At 38.9% G+C, this 26,897-nt stretch overlaps 1 protein-coding gene across 50 annotated transcripts in view; it reads right to left on the minus strand.

Annotated features, from left to right (window-relative positions):
• Window positions 1–1,891: 1,891 nt before the first annotated feature.
• Window positions 1,892–26,897, minus strand: part of CAPRIN2 (caprin family member 2) — a 33,417-nt gene continuing 8,411 nt past the window's right edge. For 7 of the 50 annotated variants that reach the window (XM_086884772.1, XM_086884792.1, XM_086884791.1 and 4 more), the window contains 16 exons: window positions 26,268–26,506; window positions 24,811–24,893; window positions 22,783–22,944; window positions 22,233–22,276; window positions 20,111–20,896; window positions 14,805–14,936; window positions 14,509–14,596; window positions 14,018–14,073; window positions 13,321–13,422; window positions 11,602–11,703; window positions 10,821–10,973; window positions 7,821–8,001; window positions 6,082–6,264; window positions 5,054–5,154; window positions 4,273–4,339; window positions 1,892–2,808 (listed from right to left, as the gene is read on the minus strand). In XM_086884772.1, coding sequence (XP_086740898.1) covers window positions 2,240–2,808; window positions 4,273–4,339; window positions 5,054–5,154; window positions 6,082–6,264; window positions 7,821–8,001; window positions 10,821–10,973; window positions 11,602–11,703; window positions 13,321–13,422; window positions 14,018–14,073; window positions 14,509–14,596; window positions 14,805–14,936; window positions 20,111–20,896; window positions 22,233–22,276; window positions 22,783–22,944; window positions 24,811–24,893; window positions 26,268–26,506 — 3,048 coding nt within the window. In that variant the 3' untranslated portion in view covers window positions 1,892–2,239. Of the gene's footprint in view, window positions 2,809–4,272; window positions 4,340–5,053; window positions 5,155–6,081; window positions 6,268–7,820; window positions 8,002–10,820; window positions 10,974–11,601; window positions 11,704–13,320; window positions 13,423–14,017; window positions 14,074–14,508; window positions 14,597–14,804; window positions 14,937–19,188; window positions 19,231–20,110; window positions 20,897–22,232; window positions 22,277–22,782; window positions 22,945–24,810; window positions 24,894–26,267; window positions 26,507–26,897 lie in introns of all 50 variants that reach the window. The other 43 variants (XM_086884769.1, XM_086884768.1, XM_086884788.1 and 40 more) reach the window with 13 other exon arrangements.

Genomic DNA, 26,897 nt, shown 5'->3' on the forward strand with positions numbered 1-26,897 from the left:
TACCAGTGGATTTTGGACAGCCATGGATATGGAAAAACAGTGCTTGGCTAGGTCTTCTGCAGAGTTTTTTTAAACACAGTCTTAGCATTTAAGCAGTTACAGCCTTTTGAATTGCTTCTAGTCTGAAACCTTCTTTAGGACAGTACCTGCTCAGTTGCACTTACCCTCCTTTTCATAACTAGAGGCTAGTAAAACCTGTCTTCACATCTGGCTAAAAACAGTGAAAACCAACAGTTCTAACTAAAAAGGTACTATGTGAGAAACCCACAGGATTAAATCAATCATATTTTTTTCATTATTCCAAGGACGAGATTTCTCCAAGATATGTGTTCTTTTCAATAAAAAATAGCAGGACAAAACCAGACATTTTATTTTAAAGTAGCTACTACTCTAGAGATTATCGTGATTCAGGCTAGAAATCTTCACTTTTCAAAAAAACACATCCCTTACATGACCTGTGGTCAGGGAATTATAGTATTAGATTTTCTATTTCATCTTACCTGCACAATTCTGGCTGTAACTGTGTACTCTTTTTAGCTAGGAATGTAAAAATCCATCTTATACAAGATACAGCTCTGAAAATGAAATGTTTACCTCATATCTAGCTAAACTGCCATTTAATCTGTAGTGGGTATTCTAGAAATAAACCTCTTTGTTGCTAAAGTCAGAACTAGCATGTTTAAAACTACAAAACATAGGCTTAGTGTACAATAGTTAAGGCTTGACATTCTGGTAGTGGTAAAAACTAGATTTCCCAAAGCTTGTCCTGCCTCAGCTTCTCTCAAAATTTGCTAAAGGAATTAAACCCACACTTGAAATATGATCGCCCTCAAAATCTGTATGAAAAATAAAGCTGAGCTTGGAACAAAATCAAGATCTTTATGCCAGTAAATGTATGAAGTCATGCCAGACTTGTTTTGGAAGCTGGGAAACCACTTAACTAGAAACAACAGCTTTAGACCAAGTCTGAAGTTTACTCAGTTTAAGTTTTTACTTCTATTTAAATAAGCAGATAGCTCAGCTGTTTTCACTTTGAAGCAGAGCTATGCAGTCTTAGATATACAAGTCAGGCTTGTGCACTGGCTAAATCAGTACACTCGGATCACGTGCTTTCTACTGTTAAAACAATTTGCTGAAGCTTTTGAAAGGAGTGACCTACCTTCTTGCTAGATCATATAACCATTTTAAACACTGAAACTATTTCTAGTATTTGAACAAGGACATACATCATGGCTATTCAGTTCTCAGGCCACAAGAGTGCTGAAGTCTGGTCAAAAACCCCAAGAGCTTTAAGAAAGGGATTTCAGAAACACTTCCTAGCATTTGTATTCAGGTTTGATGTAAAATGTAAGCACCAGGCTTCAACTATGAATGCCAAGTTCCTCAGCAGTTCTGTGAAATGAGGAAATAACCTGTACTAAAATCTGATTCAAGTCTCATGCAGGGGGGAAGCCATAGACATTTATGCTTTATAGAGCTGAATTTTAACTTTAAAATTTATTGCAGCTGAATAATAGTGTAAGCCAGCCCCTTCAGTGACTGTTTGCAGGTTTAAGAATTTCATTCACTACTGAAGGACTGATGTTATGACCATGCTAGATTTTGACAGGACATGTATTTAAAAGTACTTCATTAGAACTATGTAGCATTGCATTTGTAATTTCTTGACCTTTAGGAAGAAAAAAGGTAGCTAACTCTTGAATTCATTTTGATCAAGGTAGCACCTTTGAGAATGGCATTAAGCAGGAACTAAGACAATCCCAGTTAAATACAAATTACCCTAAATTATTGAAACTTGGAGACCAGTTCTATGTAATATATCACTGACCTTTTTCCTGATGTGGGGTGCATATGAATGTCTTAAAATTAAAACCACGGGCAAGATTAATACTAAAATGCATATTAACTTGTTTTATTGAGGCACAACAAGGCATTGTGAATAGCCCATACTTGAGGCAATCAATAGTGTAGTAAGCTGGACATTAATACAGTTTAGGGTAAGTGCAAACAATATACATTCACAGCTTTATTAGCAAGGCTACATCACAACTGATAAAGTGCCAAATTAGTGCTGATTCAGTACCCCAACTCCATGATTTCACCTTGCAAAACAGGACCACCATTTCCCCCAATAATGGAACCACATATCCTCTATAAAGTCAGTAGTAAGTGCAAAGCTAGTCCCACCCCCCTCACCAAGGTGTTTGGAGCAGCTCTTTTGTAAACATTGCACTGGATTTTAGTCCTGATAAAGGAGGTATCCCGAAAAGGTGGAGTATTTCCAGCTACTTCCATAGATGGCTCCCCGATGCAGCCGTAGCCAGATCTGATCTCCCTGGAACAGCTGCAGGACTGCATGGTTACTGGCTGTTTCATGATCAGGAGCCCCATCATTTGCATATGCTGACACAAGGACCTCTTCATTCTTCATGAGATTCACATACAGAGGGACATTTACAGCCAGTTTCAGCATGTGGAAGATGAAGACATAGGTGCCATTCACCGGACAGTTGAACCTACCAAGCTGGATATCAAAAGTTTCTCCAAGGTTGTTCAGCAACAGGTCAAACACAATGGGCTGGTCTAGAGTTCCAGGGGCCAGGTTGGATGTTCGAGCTGCAGAGAAGGCGACCCTCATCTGCTGTGGGAGCGGGTAGACGTGCACCGGGAGTATGGTGGCAGCCTGGCTGGTCACTGGCATATCCACAGGGGTGATGCTGCGGGAGTCTCCCTGCCCAGAGTCCCCACTGTTAAAGGTCTCATTATCTCGTTCTGGGCTGCTCACCTGGGAAGAGTCACTCCACCCTGCTGTTAAGAACCATTAGCAGTGATAAGTATTATAACAGAAGGATACCCTTAAGCCTCTGGACATAATCTTAAGCAGCAAGTGTACAGCTTTGCAGCAGATTGATCTTTGAGCCACAGCAAGTTGTCAAAGGGCCCCAGTGAGAAGAAAACTTTGAGGATGGCTTACATTCATCACACTTGCATTGAGCAGAAAGGGACATAACTGGGCTATGAAAAATTACTTCTTATACTTCCAAGTAGGACAGGGTAGTAGGTTGCAATATTTTTCACTTTAGTCTATCACATGTCAGCTTAAAAAGTTTATACTAACTTCTACCTTCTGAGAGAAAACAAAATGTAATTGCTGAAAACACTGAAAGTCAGAACCAAATCATCTTCAAGATCTCAATTTTTGCTTCATGTTACTCAACACTGTTCTGTAGCTGCATTTCTAGTAGGCCTTTTCAGCTTATGATTCTAGAATATTTTAAGTCTGACAAACTAGAGTTGCTTTTAAGTTTTCTGCACCTCACTTCCCAAAATAAAGCTGTTAATCTTTTCAAATATCCAAGTTAAAAGGATCTAGAATGAAAACATTAATAGAGCTGAGAAATTTAGAGCAGTCACACTCAAGTTTCAAACCATTGTTATTTCCACTGGAAAAAAACCACCTTAAGACAGAATAAAATATGTGAAATTGCTGTGAAATGCTAATGCTAATGAGTACTTCCGTCAGCTGTTAATTCTCCATGATCTTATATTTAGTTCCCTTCTGAAGTATACTCTATGAATCATCCCTCAAGCTAGTATATGACCTGCTTTATTCTAAAACAGCTTCCACAATATGCCATAAACTCCCTTTAATCCTTAAAATAGTGATGTATAGTTACTCTTCATCTCACTTCTCACCTGTAGCACTGAAAGCCTATCTTCTTCCAGCACATACAGTAGAAACAAATCACCTTGTTTCCAACTCTTCAAAACACATGCTATTCATGCTTGGACTCAACTAGTCTTATTTATTTCTTTAGGTTTTATCATCCGCTATGGAAATACAGAGTAAACCTGTATTACCAAGTAAATTTTCATCGAAAAAATTATTTTACAAAGTCCCTGTGATATGATAGCCTATACAGAATAAGGGAGAGAAAATTAATGACAGAAAAGCAGTGCATCCTCCCTGAACACAGGGAAGCACCCCATGTGTGTTTTCCTAGCCAGGTTATTTGTGAAGTTCAATCAGGTACCACTGTGTCAAAATTTTGACATGAAGACTCCAGACTGAGAACAGCGCAATTAAATCTCCTGCTGTGCAATGTTCTGGAAGAACAGCACTCAGGCCCCCAGCTAAGCTTGGTTAACTTACACCAAGCTTGATCTGTTAGGTGGGTGATGGTATTCTGTTTTTCACACTGTTCCCTGCAACACCCCAGCTGCAATGCCCAAGAACATTTTGGACTACTAGGGGCCTGATGTTGGCCTTACCTCTTGAATTTGCTCGAGGACCACTACTTATCCCACCTCGTTTATAGCACTGCTGGTAATTAACATCCTAAAAGAGAAGTGTTAGGAATATGGCTATAAGCAAATCTGAACTCATGTGAAGCAAATACACTTTTTTGCACAATGAATTCAGTCTCTAGAATAGACAATGACAGTTCAGAAGCAAGGTGGAGATAAACAGCTTTACTTGTGGAAAAATTACTTTTATGATAGTTTGTATGAAATTAAAGATCTACATTGATGACTGTTGTAGCAACTTAGCTTCTGAACGATGGACTCAGTTGAGTCCATACTGAGCAATACCTTTAAATCTCAAGTCTGTTTGAGTCTGTTCTGAGCCTGCACAGAAGACATTGACAGACATTCCTCACACTAGGAACCTTTGCCTTCTTACTTTTTATTTATGGAGTTGTTTTCTCTAACCACATTGTCAGCCAGTCCATTTAGGAGTTCATTATTTTATATTACAGAGGCATTTTAGTGAACCAACTTTTAAAATAATAGACCAGACTCGTACTATGTTATTTGCCATCTATCTGCATTTCAAAGATCCCCTTCAGACTAAAATCAACCTGTCATACAGAGATATTACCTGTCTGAACTGACTTGTTTCAGCTGCTGTCTACCATTCCAAAAAAGTGAAACAAAACTAAGCTCTAGCTTGTAAGTAATAGTTCACCTGTTTAGATAATGAAAAACGGCCCTGTTAGAAGATTTGGCTCCTGTACAGTGGAAGGCTACTGGAAATAAAGTCAATACTCACCCTCTGAGAATATGGCATTCCAGCATAATCTCTACCAGGAAACTGTAGCTGGCCATAGTTGCCATTAGTTAATGAAGGTGAACCTCTGTAAACATCAAAACCTGTTCAAATACAGTTGATTATTAGTATCATTCATTGTTTGATTTACAGTACAAGTCCAGAATATAACTACAGCTCTTTTTTTGGCAATTTTATACATTAAGTTATGGAGTAATAGAGCTATTCTTATATTTGGCATTGACTAGGAACCTTGCTACTCCTATAACAAATGCATTTCATTAGCTACTTGTAACTTACACACTGTGGCTATATCAAAATGGTGTATTTAAATATATTAGCATCAGGCCCTATCCATTGCCTGTAATACTAATGGGATGTCACAAAACAGCTGAAAGGCTTGCTAAATCCAGAAATGGGATTAAGAAAAACTTTCTTGTCAGCTATTACTGCATACATTTATATTTATATTTTATACATTATTATTTATACTATACTATTTTGCTTTTTTAGCCATTAACTTATTAACTCAAGCTATTATTTAACTACCAAAGCAGAGCTGCAAGTCATTTCATACCTGACACCACCAAATCCTGAACTGCTGTTAAGGCAGAACTATAAAACTCATCATCTGGTACATGTTCCTACAAGGTACTGAGCAGGCTCAGCCCAACAACTGAAGCATCTATCACAGACTAAGTGCCCTTCCACTTCAAAGGGGAAAAGGCCACAACCTGCAGCTGATGACAATCTAATAACTATTAGTGAAAGTTTCTATCTTCATAATTAGGCAAGCTATGAAATTGCTGTGCCATTTGGCCTGACATCTCAAGTACAGAAACCCCCAATAAAAGTCAGAATGAACTTCCTTAAATGCTACAACAGAGGGCCCCATTCTCTGCACATTGCCCTTAAAGTCTTGTTTTGAGACATTTCACACATGGAACACTAATTTAATACTGTTGTGTTAAATCCCATTCTACTGGCAGTACATGAGATCACCTTCAGGATGATAGTAAATACAGACATACCTTTGTAACCACCAGGGGAGCGGTACGAATTAGCCAGTGACCTTCCACCTCTAGCAGACCCTCTGACAGACCCACGACTGTTGAGGTAAGGCTGTGGGGGTCTGGGAATAACATTAGCCTGTGCTGGATAAAAGGCAAGGCTACCATTGCTTACAGGAACAGCTCCATCAGGTTGATAGTTCACTGCTTAAAAAAGAAGGCACAAATAAGTCAAAGCTTTTTATAACTGCAGTAAGTTACCACACACAGACACAAGGGTGATATTAGGACATTCGAGATGAATTAAGCTGCTCTGAACGTTCTGCTCTTCTGTTCCTTCATTACTTCATGTGATTGGATCTTTCCCTTTGTTTTGTAAAGTGTAGTGCTTGTTAAAATCTACTGTAGACAGCACAGGTTCTCAGTGTAAGCCTCTAACGCATTCAACAAGAGTCAGTTGCACAGGTGAGAACAAGTTTGCCAGCAGCATGAAAATACCCAATCTAGGTTAAAATCAAGTAACATTTGATTAAGAGTTTTCACTGAAAATATGTCACCTCAGTATTGACATCCCTCAAAACAGCTAGAAACTTCATCACACCTAGATAGCAATAAGATAACTATGGAAAGCAGATACTTGGGTTTAGTATCTTCAATAGACATTCCCAACACATACCAGATAGTTCAGCTCCAAAGCAAAAGGTATTCAAGAATGCTATTCACCCACAAGGGTCAGTGGCTAGCTTTAAACACAAACCTTGCAACCATGAATGTACTTCCACAAGACCATGCTATATTTCAATCCAAAAAGCTTTAAATTGATCCAGAACAACAGGATAAACACCTATGCGACATCTGTGCAGAGCCACTGCACAAGGCTAATAAAATTATTATTTTTCCATAAAAGAAATCCAGAAGGCTTATCACCTATAGTCTCAGTGATGAGAAGGAGCATTGAAGCTGAACATGCTTTCCTGACTGCTACATTTACACTATGCTTTGGATTTTTAATGTCTCACTGACTTTACATACAATCAGTCTGTTTTTAGACTAAGACCTGTGAAAATCACTCTGGCAAAAAAAAACCAGCAGTTGTAAATGACCTTGAGCAGTTTCATTAGATGGCCTTATGAATACAGGTCCCTAGTTGTAGCCTTCTTTCATCCTAAAACCTCAAGATATTTAGGGGTCAGTTTCATGTCTAAATTTAGTGTCAGCTATAAAAATCCACCTCTTGCGCTACCTGATAATTAAGTAAGTCAGGTTTGTGTTGAATGCAACAGGTCAAGACCACTTACAAGCTCAGTATTTCCCAGGTCAATTTGAAAACTTATCCCAGATTCCTTACTTAGCATTCAGCAAGTCCCAGCACTGACTGCAGTATTACTAGAGACCAAATTAGTGGTTCCAAATAAGAGTATTTCATCATTGCTACTATTCCAAGCAAGTGATTGTTTGACTGGCAAGTATCACTGCATACTTGAATTTCTCACCTACTGGGAAATTCAGGCACGTGTCTATTCATCTAATACAAAACCAAGTTTGAACGAGCCTTTCATCCTGCTAGCAGCTTTGAAATTAAGTTTACATACCATCAATTACATTAGATTTGACATATGCCTAATATTAGACATTACATAGTGCCTTTTAAGAATGTCACTGGGTTAGAAGTACTCACAGCACATAAGGAATTTAAATACTATTCTAAATCAAACATATTTAAAGACTACTTGAAACACAGATGCAAGTGCAGTTCTCACCTGAAGACAGAGATTCTTGTGAAAGAGAGGTTTGTTCTGCAACATGAGAAGACTGCAATTGGCATTGAGGAGGAGTCTGTGTACTTGCTGTGGAGAAACTCTGATTATATCCCGCTGATAAAGAATCCTCTTTAACTTCCTGGTCTTTACGTGGAGGCAATGGTGCGTTCACTTTAAATACCTAGAATATATTTGAAAATAAGAGCTTAATGCTACCAGCTAAAGTCTCTGCCTAATGCCACCATCCTCCTATGCTGTGGTCTGAATCCATATGCTTTTTAGCACATTTCTAGAACACCAGCTGTTTCTTAGAAATAACTGAAAACACCATATATCAACCCATCCTTTTCCCTCTGCAAACTTACAGAACACACTCCTCTTCATGTAGCTACTGCCCAAGAACAGCTTGATTGACCATAGCTACTGTACTTTGTCAGCAGAACAATTACCATACAACAAGCTATTTTCCTTCTATGGGAAATTCACTGATGACCTGTCCTACAGCTCAAGATGAAGCTGGGACAGCCTATCCTGAGATGGGATATTCACATTTGGAAAGAATACGGGTCTTTCTGCATGACTTGGAACGTGATGTAACTAACTGCCATCCACTCAAACACCATATTAGACATAATTTGCCCCTTCAGTAAATGCAGCTTCATCTTTCCTACTCATTTAAAGCTCCCCAAGAGTAAACACTTAACGTGAGTTCTGTCATTCAAATGTTATGGTCTGGGCAGTACAATGATGAGCAGATATTACTGTTAGCTCAATCTAATAACCCAGACTTCAGTCAGTCCAGTGACTGCATTACTTTATAGCCAATAACACAATTACCAGAAATAATGCTGTCAAAAGTGACAATCAGTATCAACATCAAATAGGCCTTTTTGATTAAAAGGATCTAAATTTCACATAAAGAGCTGTCAACAATACTGGCACTGAGTCTACAGGTGTATCTAACATTTTCCCAGACTATAAACTGTCTGAAGACAGACTTAGGCAAAAGCAACAGCTAGATGATGCAAGAAACAGCTTCACAGCTTGACAATTCTTGCCATTTGCAGATGCCCTATTAATTAAAAAAAAAAATAATACCTTTTCCAGGGTCAAGAAACCCAGTATTGCCTCTAAGAGGCAGCATGGAAGCACTTCATGATACTGAAGTGCTGAGCATAAATTTAAAACCATTGTAAAATAAAACAAGCTTTGGGTTTGTTTTTTTTTATTTTGGGAGGTTTTTTCTAATTTTTGATCACTTTATCTGGTAAATAAAGTGATCCAAAGCTCTCCTTTTTCCAAAAGAAATTTGAGAATGAAGTCAGGCTATCAACACCTACATCCTGAAATATTTGTAGCAAGTGGTCTGCTTTTTCCCACAGTGAGGGTTACAGGTAGAATTCAAATCAAGGACTAGGGCTACAGGTCAAGCCTGCCTTCAAGCTTCCATAAGCACAATAGAAGCAATAGGATGCTTAAGGATCTGTAATTAGATATTTCCATTACTGTCACTGCGATACACTACTTGGCAAGAAGTCATCCAGGCTAGCTACTCAAGTCCAGTGGCTGTGCTTTCCTGGCAGCAATAAGAATTAACATCCTCATGACTTATGTTTGCCAGGTTTACCCAAAAATCCCAAGAGCAATCTCAGACATTTAACATCTCTAAAAACATTGTATTAGTTCAAGTGAGCTTTTAGTGGTATTGTTATGATCACTGTGAACACAGACAGCAAGTTCAAACATAACTAGAATGACTGAGACCAAGACTCCATATTTATACCACGGCAAGAGTGGTATAGACCACCAAGTCCCCAAAAGACTCTGGATTCCTTAATCACAGCATGCTGCCACTTCTCCACTTTCAGGAAAAATCACCTCCTTACTATGCTATCACTTAGCATAATTTAAACACATCTAACTTAGAAAAAACCACCTCCCTACCACAAATTGCCTTATTTATAAGGTGTGTCACAATTCTGTGCCTCTGAGGTAAGTTCAGCTTGAACCTCTTCTACCAATACAGAAAATCAAGCAGAAAAAGTGATTTTACTACACACCACACCAGGATGTCACAGAAGTTTTAGTTGTTAACTCCTGAGATCTGAAACACTGTTAGATACCTTCTTCCACCAGTTCCTACCACATACATATCTCAATATTGCAAGATAGATTGTCCAGAAAGTTATGAACAGCATTTCTGTTAAAATGGAGAATGCCTCTGGAGAACCTAAATCTTGCTTTTGAGAAAAACATTAAATCAGTGTTCCTATCATCCTCTGAAGAATGTACCAGAGGAGTAAGCGTTGCATTCCCATTACTTAATGAAATGGAGACCCTTCCTCTGAATCTCTCTAAGCCTGCACTGCAGATTACCAGGAAGTAGCAATGTTTGTTACTATTTTTTCAGGCCACACACCATTATTGATGTTCTATATTTGCAGTGAACATCTCAGACTCTGTGGTTTGTACATTGACTACTTGTCAACAGCATAGGATAATGAGCAACACCAGTCTTCCGAAAACACATTTTCCGTGATTCCAGTAGACTGATGTTTTACCCCACTGAAGCAAACAGTATAACAAGACAAACTCGGGCTTCTGGAAGCATTCTGTCCTAATATCTATATGCTTCAGAATTCCCATTCTCCAACAAAGTCTGTTGGATTTGAAATCTTTTCCCAAGAACAGTGTAAGTGTTCTTTAAGGGCACAGCTATCAATCTGTTGATTTCAGGCCTGACTTCTCCCTCTTAGCTCCTTGAGGCTACAAAGATATCCTAGCATTAGTTTTTTGGCACTATACAGAGCAAAACCATGACCTTTGTTCTTAGATGATCTCTTTTAAGTTCTGAAGAAATCAGAACCAGAGGACTAATCTAAGTTTTTTTGTTAAAACAAAGTGATCTATCAAATTCTGTACTATTCCAAGAGAAGCCAGCTCCTCAGTGTAAGTCCCAGTTACTCACATTGTTGTCAACTCTGTGTGTTGCATACTTACAGTCTGCATAGCCTGAAAGGGAGCTGCTGTTATTGTGACAGAACTGCTGCTTGCTGGAGGAGACTGAAAGCTTTGTGCTGGTGGCACTGATGGCACGGGGGTGCTTGAAGTAGGCAATGGTGACTGTGGCTCACTTGGGAGGGGAATAGTTGCCTGGGGGAAGAACAAATGTAATGAAAGGTCACTTGATAATTATCAGGCAGTAACAGAAGCAGTTAATTTGTTCTAAAGCCTAGACTGACAGAAGTCAGCAGTTTCTGCAGGATGACATTTGGACATAGTAGAGCTACAAAATAGCTTTTGCTTACAATTTCAAATCTTGCTGTGCATCCTCAGCAAACAGTACTTCTATTGCAGTCTCTGCTGATTAAGTGAAATGTGCCTATGAGCTACTATACATACCATTCTTTGGAATAATATCACCATAAAGAGACATTAGGTATTTTTCCCCTATCACTAAGGACACACATAATGCTTTCTGTTCCATTTAGTAAAAAGATTATTTGGCTGACATTAAAAATTACTTCTATTTTTTGGAGGAACTTCGGAAATTTAGGGGGTCTAATTTTTTTTCCCCCACTTTCCAACTTAATTATGTTTCAGATTAGAAACAATGCTGACTTGTCCAGACAAAGTATTAACCAGCATTAGGCCTCAGTTGTGCAGATGGCAAAATGAAGTGTTTGTACCAGTATTTATAGGAATCAGAAGTCAAAAGGAACATGTCTGGAGCCTTACCATTTCAGCAACATAAATATTTACCATATTTTCAATAGCTCACCTGGGCAATTTCCATCTTTTTAGGCATCAGTGGCTCAGAAATACGTGAACTTGTCTGATACAGAGTATATTTCTCATTCTCTTGAGAAAGTGGTGTTGATGCCTACAAGAAGCCATAATGCACCTGCTATTACAAGGAGTACTACAAAGTCCTGGTAAAGCTATGAAACACCAGTGCAAAAGTTGAAACAAATGGATTTTGAAAGACCAGGACAAACATTAATTCAAAAGCCAAAGCATTAAATAGTCATCTTAACCAAAGCTTCAAGTAATTAGCTTTAGAGATTCAGATTTAGATTACTCTTCTTACACAACTGGTTGCACAACTAGCCCTGCACAGTCAGAACATTTTAAGAACCGTGGATTGCTTCAAGCACTTACAGTCAAGTCTGCTACACACACACACACCTGTCTCACTGAATTAAATGGAAAGCTATGTTGTGCCTTTGGTAAGGTCTGTTGAACAAGGCTGCGCAAAGCCTGCGTGTTCTATAGTTAGCTTGCACTTGCAACGCTAAGCTTAGGAGTTGCTTAGTACTTAAATACAGAGCCTAAGGCTAAAGACTACCAGTGCTGTGCTCACCATGTACACATCAGAGTGCCACAGACAGCACTGGGGTGTACTTGCACACCAGGGGGAGCACTGTCACCATGGAGCGTACTCCCTGGCTGTGCTGGGACCAAAACTTAACTACTGCTTTCCCTGGAAAAGAACAGACACTAGACTTCAAGCTAAAGGGACTAGAGATAGGCTGGGAATAAGCAACCCTAATACCAAACAATAAGTTTGCACTCTAATAAATCAGATGTTCTACTTTATAGCACAGCACAAGCCTTCTGGATGCATATTGAACAGCAAAATTACTGACTGCTGTCAGCACAAGGAGTCTCATGCACTGTAGAAGTGATAAAAGGTGACAAGAATTGGGACAAAACTGCTGATTCAAGAGGACATAAGACTAATAGCCATATCAGTATATAGTATATTAAGAAATAAATTAAGTACTATATACGCAGTATGCTGATAACATGTACATCAGCAAAACAAATGTAAAAAGCAAGAACATTTCCCATTATAATCCACACACTCTGAATTAGAGTCTAACAGGAAAGAGCCAGCTGTGTTCATGAACACAGCAACACAATTCACAAGAGATTTTTAAGATGGTGATCTGCATAAATTTAAACTTTCTGGCTCTAAACAGTATTTGAATGTTTAACTGCACATAAATACAATTAAGCAAGCAAAGTTTTACGTCTTAGTCTCTCAAACACTAACTGAAGAAATGCTGGGAATCTGACTTTTTGATGTTCAGCTATTTCAGTCTTCAGGTTACACACAGGTTCTGCTATTTCGTGACAATACCCATCCCAATTTATGCAACCTCTTTTTCATGTTTAGAGGGAATATTCTACACTGTAACCAAAGCAAGTATTTATGCTGCTCCTATGTTCCCACAAGAATGTGCACTATACTTTTTAGTGAGAATTTTTCATCCCACACCCTTCCCATGTCAAGAAGAAGACTGTTCACTCTGCATTCATGCAGTATTAGCAAGACTTTTCCACCCATCTTTAAGAATTCCAGACTGTAGGCTAAACTACTGCTGTTACTTGTATGTTGTTCAAGCACAGTTATTCAGAAGGGCCCCAGCTCAGCTGTGTGTTAGGGCTGGCTGTCACACAGATCTGAATGCCAGTAAGCCCCAGGGTATGGTACCTGTGGTGTCACCAAGTCTTCAGTTTCAGAGCCAGAAAGAGCATGATCAGCAGATGCCAGGGAAGTGTTTGAACCATGCAGCACCATGGATGAAGCAGCAGCCTTGCAAGAAGAGAAAGCAGATAAGGTTTTGAAAATATCAAATGCAAGAGTGATTGGTTTCACTAAAACTCACACGCTCAGTATGTCCAAGTAAACCTCAGCATAATGCAGGGACTGAAGTGTTTCAACCAGTCAGTCTTTTAGGAATTCTTGTTCATGGCAAGGGAACACATTGAAAAGCAAAAGTCACAAGACACACAAGCACAGTGACTGAATTTAAACTTCATTTAACCACAACTACCAAAGCTTGAGATACAGTCCTTGGTTTAAGGATCTTTAAGATGAAAACACACTATCTAGGAAAGAAACTAGCTGCACTTCTGCACACAACTACTGGCTATGACCTGAATCTACAGGTAAAATATGCAAACTATTTCAGCATGTCTTCAACATACTTCAAGAGACTTCAAGCATTTACTGCCCCTTTTCAACCAGAAGAGCAGCCAGCATTGTCATGATTTGAGTGATCTTAGACTCACAAGCTACTACACTGTATGAAATACAAAACTACTGGCAAGAAGAACAACTCAGGTATTAAGTCCATGCTGGTAAGTAACCTATCTACCTCTTCAGGTTAGCCCCAATTTCAACTTACCTTAAGGGGCTGTTGAAGAAAATCACTCTGACTTGGCAGTTTCTGCTCTTTTGAAGCTGTAAAAATAGAATGCATTAAGCAAAATTTACTTGTAAATTCAAGCACTACATATAGTTTTGATGTGCAGTTCTATTTTTTTAAAACATTTCATGGTATGTGAAGATGCAAAGTGTTTTTACCATACAGACTGCAAATATTTAAACCTAGCATTAGTAAGCTACACCAAGTTGAAAACTTCAGATTTTTGGTAAAAAAGGATAGGTATTAAATGACAAAAATATTTTTATCACAGAAGAGCTACCCACTTACCAGATTAAGAAAAAATTAATAAACCAGGTAATTGAGTTATACAGCCCAAGATCCACCTAGTCTTTTAGCATGGTCTGTTCTTTATACTTGAATAAGCTGTCTTCACCAGGCCTACAGCCCAATCAAACCCTGTTAGTGCTTGTAAAATTTTACATAGCATTTACACTTAGAGTATCACTTACCTACAGGACTACTTGCTGGAGTAACTGAAGGAGGTTGGGATGAACCAATGGCACTTGGTGAAGCTTTATCAAAATCCAGAATGGACTCCTTTCAAAAAAAAAAATCACCATTGGGTAGAAAAATCATTAAACTCTAGGTATAAATGAAACATTATCACTTGACAAGCTGCTTTTAGCCATTTAGGGCTAAATTCATTCATTCAGTGCCAACACACTGTCAGCAAACAGTCAGCACTGTTTTCCCTAACCCTGTAGGAACTGGAGCTCTGTGCCTACAACAGCAGGGAGAAACATACTTGCATGAAGTTGTAAGTCCCTTGTATCTGAGTCATCAGATCCTGAAGTTTTTCCCTTCTCAATACTGGATCTTTTGGAAGAGTTGAAGTAGAACAAAATTCTGCAGCTGGCTGATGTACAGGTTTAGGCACCTAATAAGGAGAAATTATATTAAATCTAATACTGGAAGCAAGACAAGCTGTCTTATCCAATGTACTTCCAGGCTAAGCTAGAGGTGTCAGACACTGTGGGCCAAGGAATTCTGTGCACTTATTGATATTTCCTGAATCAAGTTTTCACGTTATTAAAAAAAAAAAATTGGCTTCCTGTTGCTACAATTAGTTAAGCCATAGATTTCATAGAATGGTTTGGGTTGGAAGACAGCTTGAAGATTATCTAGTTCCAACTCCCCTGCCATGGGCAGGAACACCTTTCACAGATTAATTCACTTCAGTTTCTTAGAGTCAAATGTAAAGAAGTTGCCTGCATCTAGTGCAAAATTAGGCACTTCCATCTAAGGAAACTCACTTCTCAGTTGAGGGCCAGAAGAAACTTAAAAATAAAAGCTATATCATTCAAAGTTTATCTTCCCCCAATAGAGCCTACACCAATAAGTACAGATCTTTTATTAGGAGGGCAAGTCCAGACATTCTGAAGAAATTGCACTTAAGAGATACATTGCAAGCAAATAATTCAGGATGAGACCAAAGTGTTTCTACTAAAAAGCCATAGTCTCAATGCACCACCTCCTACAGAAAGTATTACATCCAAGCTTGGCATAAATATACCTGTGCTACCCCACACAATAGCCTAACAGGGCCTTTTACAGGGCTTTATTACTCCTTGATTATTTTAGCTGGCTCCTTAACTCTTGTCCATCTCAACTGGTTCTCACTCCACTTTAAAAGAAGGATACGTTTTGTCAGAGAACAAGTCAGCCTAAGGTAACAGAAAAATCATAATAGTAATCTCCTAAAGCAGCAGAAGCCCTGTTATTTATATGGTGACAATAATATTGAACTGTCTAGATAGTCTAACATGACTCTTGAAAGCAGCATGGAGAAGAGGTAGGCTCATTAGCAGCATTTTAAAACAATTTTTTGTGGTTCTCAAAGGTTTTACTGTTCTTTTCTTTGTCTGTGCAGCTAGAGGGAGGCAAACCTGAAGATATTTAGTTGCATTATTTCAACTGGCCCAAGTGTAGAGATATGCAGGAACATGTGAAAGCCTTCCTTTTCCTATGGGACAAACATGTTTCTAGCAGGAGGTTACAACTTCAATATATTGTATAGCAGTGTTATTGAGCATTTGCATGAAGTCATTGGACAATATATGGCAGAAATGTATTTGTGTTATGATGACAATTATCGCACTAAATCCACCACAAATAAAAAAACGTGCTCTCTGTCCACTTTTAGTACAAGCCTAAGAACACTCCTGCATTTCCTTTTTAACAGTTTCTGAAGCTAATCTCTGGCCTTTGCAGAAATTCCAATACCATGCACAGACAAGAAGCTTACAGCACATGATTAACTCTGGAGGACTCAGTTTCTAGTATCTATGTAGCCCACATGATAGCTGCTTGAGGAACTGTGAGAAGTTTTATTTGATTCTATAGTTAAGAGCACATCTTTGTACAGCTCTATCTTAATTAGAAATTCTGCTGCACAAGCACTACATTTAACTACCAGTTAAATACAAGTTTATATTGCTATAGCTTCCAATAATGAACAATAACTACAGCTACTACAGCTTTTAAAGATAAAAGTGTAGGACAAAAGCTACTGTTGCATTAAGTTAATCTCAGCGAGCTATAGATTCAGTCACTGGCAATCTGGATCTTTCTGTCCATCACTTTTAGTCCTCACTTACAAAAAGTCTTAAATTTACAGCACTTTCTGTGATAGTAAATCCATTATGGGTTAAACTGATTCATGCTTTACCCTCTTCCTCCTCATTACCATTTCTACTAAGACACAAGGATAGTACTGGTTCTGCATGTTTGAAAATGGGTAACAGAAACTTTCCAACTTTAGGTGACCTAACTAGGTCAGCCTGGTAAGGTCTAAAGTTCTTAAGATAGTCCATTAGCTATGTAAGTGAGACTTGTACGTTAAACAAAAAAAAGTTGAAAAAGCCCAAAGAGCATGGAAGCAAAAAAGACTTGTCACTTTTGCTTCCAAATATGATAAAATTCCTGTATGCTTTTACAATCTGTCAGAGCTTTTATCTCCTTTCCTAGCTCATACTCTATGCATTCTGTTGGTAGCATTCTTTACTTCAAGAAGTTCAAGAATGCTGGGTTACATATATTGTACCAGGGTTTTCAGCTAGGACTGAAACACAGACTTTCCATTCCACAGAATTTATTTTCTAGTTCATATAGATATTAAAATACACTAGCCAGAAGAAGTTGCAGTGAAGTTTCCTCATTGATTTGCTGCTTTGCTGGTACTTAGGGGTTCAAAGCTACAATATTTAAGTGCAAAATAAGATCATATGCAGAAAGGTATCAGGAAATCAAAATATTTCAGGTTTTATGCTCTTTATAAAAAAGAGAGGCTTTGAAGAAGAGCAGGTACTTGACATTCTGAAGATGTTGTCTTTCTAGCCTACAACTAGGTGCTGTTTCTAGTAGTCATTAAAAACTAGCATCAGACTCTGATCTATTAGTCTGGCTCAGATCAAACCTGTACATGCTAAGATCAGTTAGCACTAACCTGAATGTTGCTTGAACCACTAGAGTTGAACAGCATTGGTAAATTCAGAGTCTATTTTGTCATAAGATCTGTTTATGAAATCTAACTTCAGCACTACTTATACATTCAGCAGAATGCATCTTGACTTCCATTCAGAGAATTGACTGAAATTAGAGGTGAAACATCTAGAATTTGTTCTAGGACCTGTTAAACCATTGCAAATAAACCAATGGCCACTCTGGAATTTGGCAAGTCAGAATGCCTATATACCAGGGACTCCTGTTAAAGCTGGATTTTTAGAGACTGAATGTCTACTTACATGCAAACACTAACATACCACCTCATTTCATACCATCTCATTTACTAGTGAAACTTCATTCTATCAGACAGGACTTCAATTCCTCTTTAGGTTTGTTAGTTATGGAGTACTAAACAAGGTGGAATGGTGATACCTAAACTGTAAGCAGTGATTGCCATGTAGATACACAATTAAAATCTGCTTTCTACTCAGAGCAGCATTCACAGCAGGTATGAATTAAATGACATGCTGGATGACAGCACAAGCCAAACTGTTTTGCTTTCCCATACCAGGCCACAAATTTAGCTCTCATCAAATTTGCTGGTCCACAGGTTGCACAAGCATTTAAACAGAACAAGAGCTAAAACAGGTCAGCACATCAGCTCACCCTGCTATCTTAGGCTCAGCTTCCTACAGTATTGCACCTTAAGGTATGTTAAGTTAAACAAGCATATTTTAATATCTCAAAACAGTTTTTTTTTAAAGACCTCAGAGTTCTAAGAGTTAGTTTCAGCTCAGAGGGCAGCAGCAATGGCACAGGTCTTTCATCTGCCATGCCTATGTCTCTGCACAAGAGCATTTATAGATTCTCAGAAACACACAGATCCAGCTACAGCACTGCATTGTCTCTTTTTTACATAAGCAAGGGTAAGAAAAATTGTTATCTCAAAAGTTTAACATGATTTTAATTGTTCTTTTTATGCACCTCAAGTCAAAGATGTAATTTTTAAAAAAAAATGGTTATGGGAACTAGTTATGTTGACAGTACATTGTTTTCTACTCATTCAATGTATTTTTGGTATTAGGATTTCTCAATAGCAACTAAGCAAAAATAAAGCCAGCTGATGCTTTCCTATGGTCTATGTAAACCCAAGTTTGAATACTTTAAAATATGTTTTGTTTACTTAGTTCAGCAACCCCCCTTCAGTGACCTCACATTCCAGCATTTAGTTTAATTCTGCCAGTATACTGCACACCTGTACACTACTAGGGAGATTCTGAAGCAGTTTGCAAGTTTCTCCAGATGACTGGAGACCCTCCTCTTTACTCATTGCAGCAGTTTTCTCAACCGCTTAAGCCATCCATCTATCCATCCCATATAAAAATAAGAGGAAGCATCTTCTCATTAGGAAGCATCTTGCATTTAAGATAACCTGACACCAGAAATTCCAAGGCACCTTACCAGTGCTCGTGACTAATGCAGAGCTTAGTTTCAGTTATAGGAATACTGTGCATAGTTGGATGTACAACACATATTTGTACTCAGAGTTGCTTAGTGAAGCAACCAGATTTTCCACCTGTACCACCACCAGTGGACACAAGATTCTACTCAGCTTGAGTGTAAAGATGGATCAATCTGAAACACCTTAATCCCATGTTGTTACCCAGTGCTGCATTGTTACATACTTTTTTAATCTTGTATTCAACCTTCGGTTTGCGGTCCCGCTTCTAGGCACAAGAACATTCATTTTTCAGTTATGCCAGGTTTACCGACAAGATACAAACTCAATCATTTGCCACAAGTAACATGGGATGTGCTGCTTCCTGCTTTCTTGCAGGAAGATAGTAATGGTGACAATACCACATATAGAGAACTGCTCAATTCCCCATATTTTCTTCCTGAAGTCTACCTTTAGATTAACATTTCTCTTAGTGACCTAAGGCAGACATGGCAGAGCTCAGTTTTCTGTTTTGACAGTGGTCAGCTGTGCTGCTACCCAAGCACAGGTGAGAAAGAAGGTAATGTGACTAAAGGGTAGCAGCCTGTTCAGCTATAAGCCATGGCTTTCATTTTACATTTCTAACATTATGCTATTGTTAAACTCCCAGGACAGCAATATGGTTTATGCATTCATCTGGAAATACATATTTAAGCCCCTGTACAGTTGGTGTTGCTTGATCTAGACATTAGATCTCTCTTGAATCAGCAGCTATTTTAATCAAAAGCCCAAAAATTACTGAAGTGTTATTTGCATACAGCCACAAAGTATTTGATCCCTGGATGAGTCATACCTGCTTTGTACTGGTAACAGTGGCCAGTGCCAATAGCTACAGATGAACCAAGTTAATTCTCCTGTCTTATGCATAAAGCAGTTATTCAAGGTTCAAACACAGAAATACTGTGCTGATGTAAAAAGCAAAGCAGACTATCTTGCTATTCAGATATAAACTTTAGCCGCCAGAATTATTTCCCCCAAGAAAGAATGAAATGGGAGTCTAAATATTGGCCTACAAAATACACCTTAGACACCTCTGCTAATAGGTGGCTTTATTCCAATATGCTAATGTCAAAAGCTTATGACAGATAATACTACATATGCCAACTCACTTCTTTGGGTTCCATATCAAACTTCTTTGGCCCCATCTGTTCCTTTGGCCCCATACTGGCAGCTGCCCAGGACTTCGGAGGGTTCTGTAACTGCGGTGATGACACTTGCTGCTGCCTGTCAGCTTTTTCCCAAGCCTCTCGAGTCTCCTGCTTCTTTTGTTCTGGCTCCTCCCTAACATGTGCAGCCCAAGCCTTCATAGGCTCCTGCTTCTTTTGCTCTGGCTCTTCCCTAACAGGCACTTCCCATGTTTTCATAGGGTCTGGCTTCTTTTGTTCTGGTTGCTCCCTAGTTTGGGTTACCCAAGGTTTTGGAGATTCCTGCTTTTCTTCTGGTTCTTCCTTAACTTTGGTTACCCAAGGTTTTGAGGACTCCTGCTTTTTCTGCTCCTGCTCTTCCCTACCTTTTGTAACCCATGGCTTAGGTGATTCCTGTTTCTTCAGGTCCTGCTCTTCCCTGACCTTTGCTACCCAGGGTTTGGGAGACTCCTGCTCCTCTCGGACACGTGCTACCCATGCCTTTGGAGCTTCCAGCTTCTTTTGTTGTTCCTCCTCCACACGGGTCTCCCAGGACTTTGCAGACTGATGCTTCTGTTCCTCCTCTTTAGCACGAGCTTCCCAAGGCTTTAAGGTCTCTTGTTTCTGCTCCTGCTCTTTAATATCAACAAGCATCTCCCAGGACTTCGGAGGTTCTTGTTTTTTAGCACACTCGGCTTCCCAAGATCTGGGCTCTTCTGGCTTCTTCTTGACAGAGTATTCTGCTTCAGGCAAATAACGCCTGTTGAGAAACTATATAGACCAAAGAAACTTAATGGCTCCCAAGAATACATTTTGCTACTACAGATCAGGTCAGTTAAATTAGGTCACCCATTTACCGAAAACTGCTGACTAAAAGCAGAGCCTAGACAGTCTAAGCACTAGTCATAGAAACTATGTGGCCATGGCTTTATCCTACAACACTGCAGACTAGCTTTGCTTGGCATGCCATAGAGAAACAGGGAACAGTGCTGAACAGCACAAGTAAAACCCAGCTGAGTGAATCTACTGCCCTTATCCTCAATGCTACCTCATGTTTCTAGGCAGTAACACTGTCAAGTTCAATTGTGATCTTTATAAAGGTAGCTATCCTTCTAAGCACCTAAAAAGCTCAGGTACTATATTAGCAGACATTCTGATAAGCACCCCAATATATTAGATCCAGAAACCAAGTATAACCCTCATCCTTAGTGGAGTTTTATTACTAAATTGTCACTAGATTCTCAGATTTAGTACCACTGAACTTCAACTGCAGGCTGTGTTTAGTGTCAGTAAGTCAGAGTTCAATGATGATAGCCTAAGTTTTTCTAAGTTACCACTTGGTCATGAACAGGAAGCAAATACATGAAGTGAAAAATGTACAAGGCTCACTGGCTGAGATATTTTTTCTGGCTAGACACCAGATGAGAGTCAGGTAACAGCGCTACCAGTAACTTACAAAACCTTGTTCTAGAGTACACCCTCTAGTGGGATACACAGGAAACAGGGATTCAGCATTTTAAGAACTAGTATTTCCACCTGGAAAAGACACCCTCTTTTATACTTTTTGAACCAGGATTTCTATTCTATTGACAGTCAAAGCCGGAATTCAGCAGGCTGAAGAGCTGCTGAAACAGATCTACACACCCCTGCACACGAAAGTCTGTCTTGGGTTTCCTACTTTCTTGACAAATCAGAGTAAGACCAACATCATTCTCAACCCCACCAATATCAAGCTACTGTAACAAGCATAGCTCTTACAGACAGCTTTAGTAGATGTGTATTTTCTCTATTCCACAGTACACAAAAGATCAGTGTTTCCACTCTAAAGGCTGATGCTTTGTTTTATTCAGGAAAGCGCCAGAGCATTAAAGTACTATACTGCTTCATGTAATCCTGCTCCATTTACCCCAAAATAAAACCCCAGACACCATAAATTTAGGGTTAAAAATAGAAAGGCAACCAAGTCTTGAATGCTTCCTACATCTAGCAATACTTAGATTGCTGTTCTGACTCCCTTTTTAAGTTTAAAAAAGGGCTGCAGAAGAGAATTTATATGTCTGATAAATCACAACACTAAGGGCAAGCAATTAACAGTAGAGTATCTTACCTCCTGTGGCTGTATTTCAGATTTCATAAGCTCCATAATGGATTCTAGAGAAAGGATGTTAATTTGTTTCAACTGATCAAATGCAGAAAGATAGATCAAACACTAGTAACTCTTTAAATCTATTTAAATAGCAGTACAAATTTGCTAGACCAGATATTCTGAAAGCTTAGCTTGCCATTCAACATATTATTCGTTGACAAGCTTTTATTTTGACTGTTTTACAGCTGCAGAAGTTTAGAATTAAACAAAAAACATTTTACAGTATTCATAATTGTTATCCTAATATGTAACATTCCCCAATATGTAACACCAGACAGTTCCCACATCTTCAACTTGCTCAGAAGGCAAAAGCATTCTATTACTATGATTTAATGTTTTTTACTATGTTATTAGCTAAGATAGGGCTGCAAGCCCTGCAGGTTCCATATCAGTTACTACATTGCAAGTAAGCTACAGCACAGCATTAGATTTAGCATCAAGCTATGCAAAGTCAGTGCTCAGTTCAAGCCTTTCCCAACACTGATAAAAAGTGAACCCTGTAATATTCCACCTGGTTCTTTGGCAGACTCTCCCTTTGACAGCTGTCTTGTTTTCTCAGGTTTTCTATTTACTTCTTCCAATTCTTTAACTGGCACAGTGGTGCGAGGAGTTGGAATACTTTCAAAGTAGCCAGAGTCTAGAAGTTTGGATAACAGGTCCTTCATGTGTTTATCTAAAGAATAAAAATTCACAAAGTTAAAATAGCAAAATCTGAAATTAAGGGGTATTCAGATTACAGATTAAGACTTGTTACTTCCTCCCTTAATACGAACTGGAGTTTCTCCGAGTTCACACATCTCACCAACCTATAGCAATCAAATGTTTTAGTAAAGGAAATTATTTGACTGTTTAACTTAATGCAGCTGGAAACATCTTTACAATCTCATGCAAGACTGCAGCTTGTGTTTAAATGCCCACAAGGTAAACACAGCCACCAGGTCTCCCACATTCTTAGAAAGCACTTTGATTACCATGTGTAAGCCAGCCAGCATTGATACTAAAACCATGTGAGACTGCAACAGAGGTCAAGTTAAACAGTCACAACAGAACTACTCTATAAGACACTCTTGCTGGTAACAGGATGGCATCTCAAAGGAAAGTCAAGAACTGTATAAACAAGCAGGGGAAATGCAAGGGACTGCTCCCAGGCTGAGCTTACTCCTCTGAAGCTGGAAAAGATTCAGAGCTGACATGGTTGAACAAAAGCTTAACTGTGTACTCTGAGAAGCACTGTCCAGTTTGCTCCTCTGTGCAAACAAGAGACAGCAGCTTAGAGTAGAAAGTAAGACCTCAGAAGTAACAGTGATTCTAGAAATCGTTTCAAAGGAGCTGGAAACAGGGCAGCCTTGAGAAGAGGAAGAACATTCAGTGAAAGATCACTCCTATCAGCAACAACCACACAAGCAAGAGCTGTAGCTAAAATTTAATATGGCTATAAAAAACTGTCTTCCAAGGCAATGAACACAAATAAAACAACCTAACAGCTTTAGCTGAAGTCAAACTTGCACACAAAGGGATGCAAGACTGACACTAAAGGGATTGAGATACCGATAAACAATCTATTCATGTCAACAGATACAAGGCTAAGGTTACCAGCCTGTAGCAATCCAAGTCTGCAGTTTGTTCAGAAATACATGGAAAGATTTAATATCTAGTTGTTAGTTCAGCTACCTGTATCTGGAAATTAAACAGGGCACACTAATGCTCTGTTCTAACAGTTTCAGCATCGTTGTCAGTAACAAATGAAAGATTCTTGCCACACAGCTGCTACAAGATTGGTATAACACAACAAGCAAGGGATGTTTGCAATAGAAAAGACACTACAACTCAATTAAGGGGAGTTTCCTCACAAGCAAGTTGTAAATAGGAGCACAGTGTATATGTTGGCTTATAACCAGGGATTTTGGAACTGTGCCACAAATGGAAGATCTATAGTGTCCCACAGATTTTGGTATGTTTGAAAAGTAAGGACACTTGCATTACATCAAAGAAAGACTGCACTGTGCATGATGAGATCCCAGTGAATTCCATTAATGACTACCTTTCCCTAGTGTGGTGTCCTCCACTGTAGGGAGACAACAGGTATGAGTCTAGAATTCCTACAAAGAAAGAAGACTCTACAATGCTGTGGAACCTTCAGCCCAGGGCAAATGAAGCTTTGTAATATATCAGTGTACTCAACTAAGCATTTCATAGCTGGGAACTGTTCCAAGCTTAACCCATTTGCATGTAACTATAGAAAAAGCTTCCCACTGTTCTGTAAGGTATTCATGCATCAGGTTTTGAGTTGCTACCATCATTATTCCTCAAAAATATTCTAGTACACTGATTGAAGACTGTCTTGACTTGAAAATGAAAGCATGTGGCATTGTGATTTGACCTGCATGCAACTGAACTAGGAACATCCATTCAACCTTGGATAATTGAGATACACATTACTTGCAAGTGCTTAATTTGGTAGTCTTCCATATGTTTTAAGACATTTAACAAGCACACAGATTTTAGATCTTTAACTTATTTCTCTAGATTAGACACTCACATGTTGTTCCGACCACAGGTTTCTCACTTCCTTCTAGAAGGTCCCAGAAGTAAAGAGATGATTGTTCCATCTGGTCTTCGACACTAAAACACAGGACAGTTTTACCAGGTAAAATCATAGCCAAGATCAAGTGCTGCATTATCCCAATACCCCTCATTTTATGACATTCACTAATGTCCAGCTTTCCAAATCAAGGCTGCATATATGGAGTCAATAGCAAGCCCTAAAATCACTGGAAGCAATTAATCTGTCTCTGTCTGCACAAGATTTAACCCAGCAAACCTAACTTCTCTTGTTGGTCAAAATAGAGATTCTAAGCACTGCCCCACAAGACCACATGGCTGAATTTCATTCCAAGCCAGGATTCCCAAATCAGGGCAACAATTGCTGTTTAATCAGCTGGTCACATTTACTGGATGATATTGTACAGGTGCAACCAACAATAGCTGCCACTCTCACTAACTAGCAGCTCCTGGGAAAACTTGGCTATAGGTCCAGGATCTATCTCCTCCAGAAGATGAAATTTGCAGTCCACTGTGATGAAATAGTATCCCAAAGGAAAGGATTATGCTTCTTGTAAAAGTATACCATAACAGTAAACTAGAAACAAAGTTACTTCATTAGGATGAGACACTCCTGTTGTGTAGCTTTTTATAAACAGCTGTTCTTTGGAAGCAGTTAATTAAAGAGCAAAGACTAGGAAAGTCTAATATATGATAAGTGCTAGAATTTTGAGGCACTTCAAGAATCAGTCCATATTCAAACATGACTTATTCATAAAGTGTCTCAGCTTACCACCTAATAACTACTTATTCCATATTCAAATACAATTCTTGCTGCACTACCCTACCAGACAGGCAGTCACAGTAAGCATGAGCCATCACAGCACCAGAGCAGTGCCACATGAGCACTGATACTGACATTACCTCTGTTGACAACCTGGTAACATGCATGACATTTAGTGCAGAGGTATCAAAAACTTCAGGCAATTTCTGAAAACCACTTTGAAGCCAACAGCAGGAGTGTCTCAGGAGCACCATCTTGCATTACTCCAGAATAAAGAAGCACATCTAAATCATCAACGTAAATGGATTACAGAAAGAGTTCTGATTTCACTGCACTTTTTCACTTCATGAACAGTGAAGAGAAGCAGCACATCCCCAGCCTCCCTGCTAAGGATGGCATTGGACTATGTCCCCTCAGTCCCACAGGTAGTCATAAAATGGCAAAGTCTGTCTGTAACCTGCACCTGAGGCTGTAATTACTGCAGCTTCCCTCTAATGCTCCAAGTGAGGTAAATCTGTTACATTCCTAATCTCAGACTAAACCAAGTGTACTGAAGAGAATTTTAAGTAATGTTCCAAAACATGGTATTTGAAGACATGCTAGTGTCAAGCAGAGGACATTTATCACAACAAATGTAGCATACTTTATTAGACAAAAAGCCCTGAACTTACCGCAAGTTCTCATTTCTCTCTGGACACGTCAGTTTTGCAAATCTTATGAGGTAGTCTAATTCTTTAGAAGGCAAGTATATTGCACCATTCACACCACCTTTGAAATCTTTCTGAACATGTTCTTGAGTGAAGTTCTGCAGCACATATTGGACTTGAAGTATTGTACGCAGCTTTTTCTTCTCTGCTTCAAGCTTCAATAGACTCTCTCTCCGCTGAGCCTTCTTCTGTGCTTTCAGCAGCTATTTTAATGCAAAATTCAACAATTAAACACAATTTAGTGTGTTGAACACTGTTTAGTATCTAGATTCTAGGATAAAACATTGACTTCTAGTATCAATTATCCTACAATGAAGAAATCAACTATTATTAATTTTGGTTAGATAACAGAAGCTCCTAACTCCTCACCTATCCAGAATCTTTTAAGCACCTCCTTTGCAAGAGCTCCCCATTCATCTACTAATTGTCTACACATCTAATTTTCAGTCAAAGTGGATACTGGTACCTTCACTTGTGATATGCCTTTGTGATATCTAGACCCCAATTATGCCTGCTGGTTGTTTTATTGTAACAGCTTATAAAAATTGATAGAATTGACACCAATTCATCAATCCAGGCCTAGCTGACCTTTAA

The sequence above is a fragment of the Cyanistes caeruleus genome, chromosome 4 (genome assembly GCF_971803275.1).
Source record: "Cyanistes caeruleus chromosome 4, bCyaCae1.hap1.1, whole genome shotgun sequence".
In the NCBI taxonomy this organism is placed as follows: Eukaryota; Metazoa; Chordata; class Aves; order Passeriformes; family Paridae; genus Cyanistes; species Cyanistes caeruleus.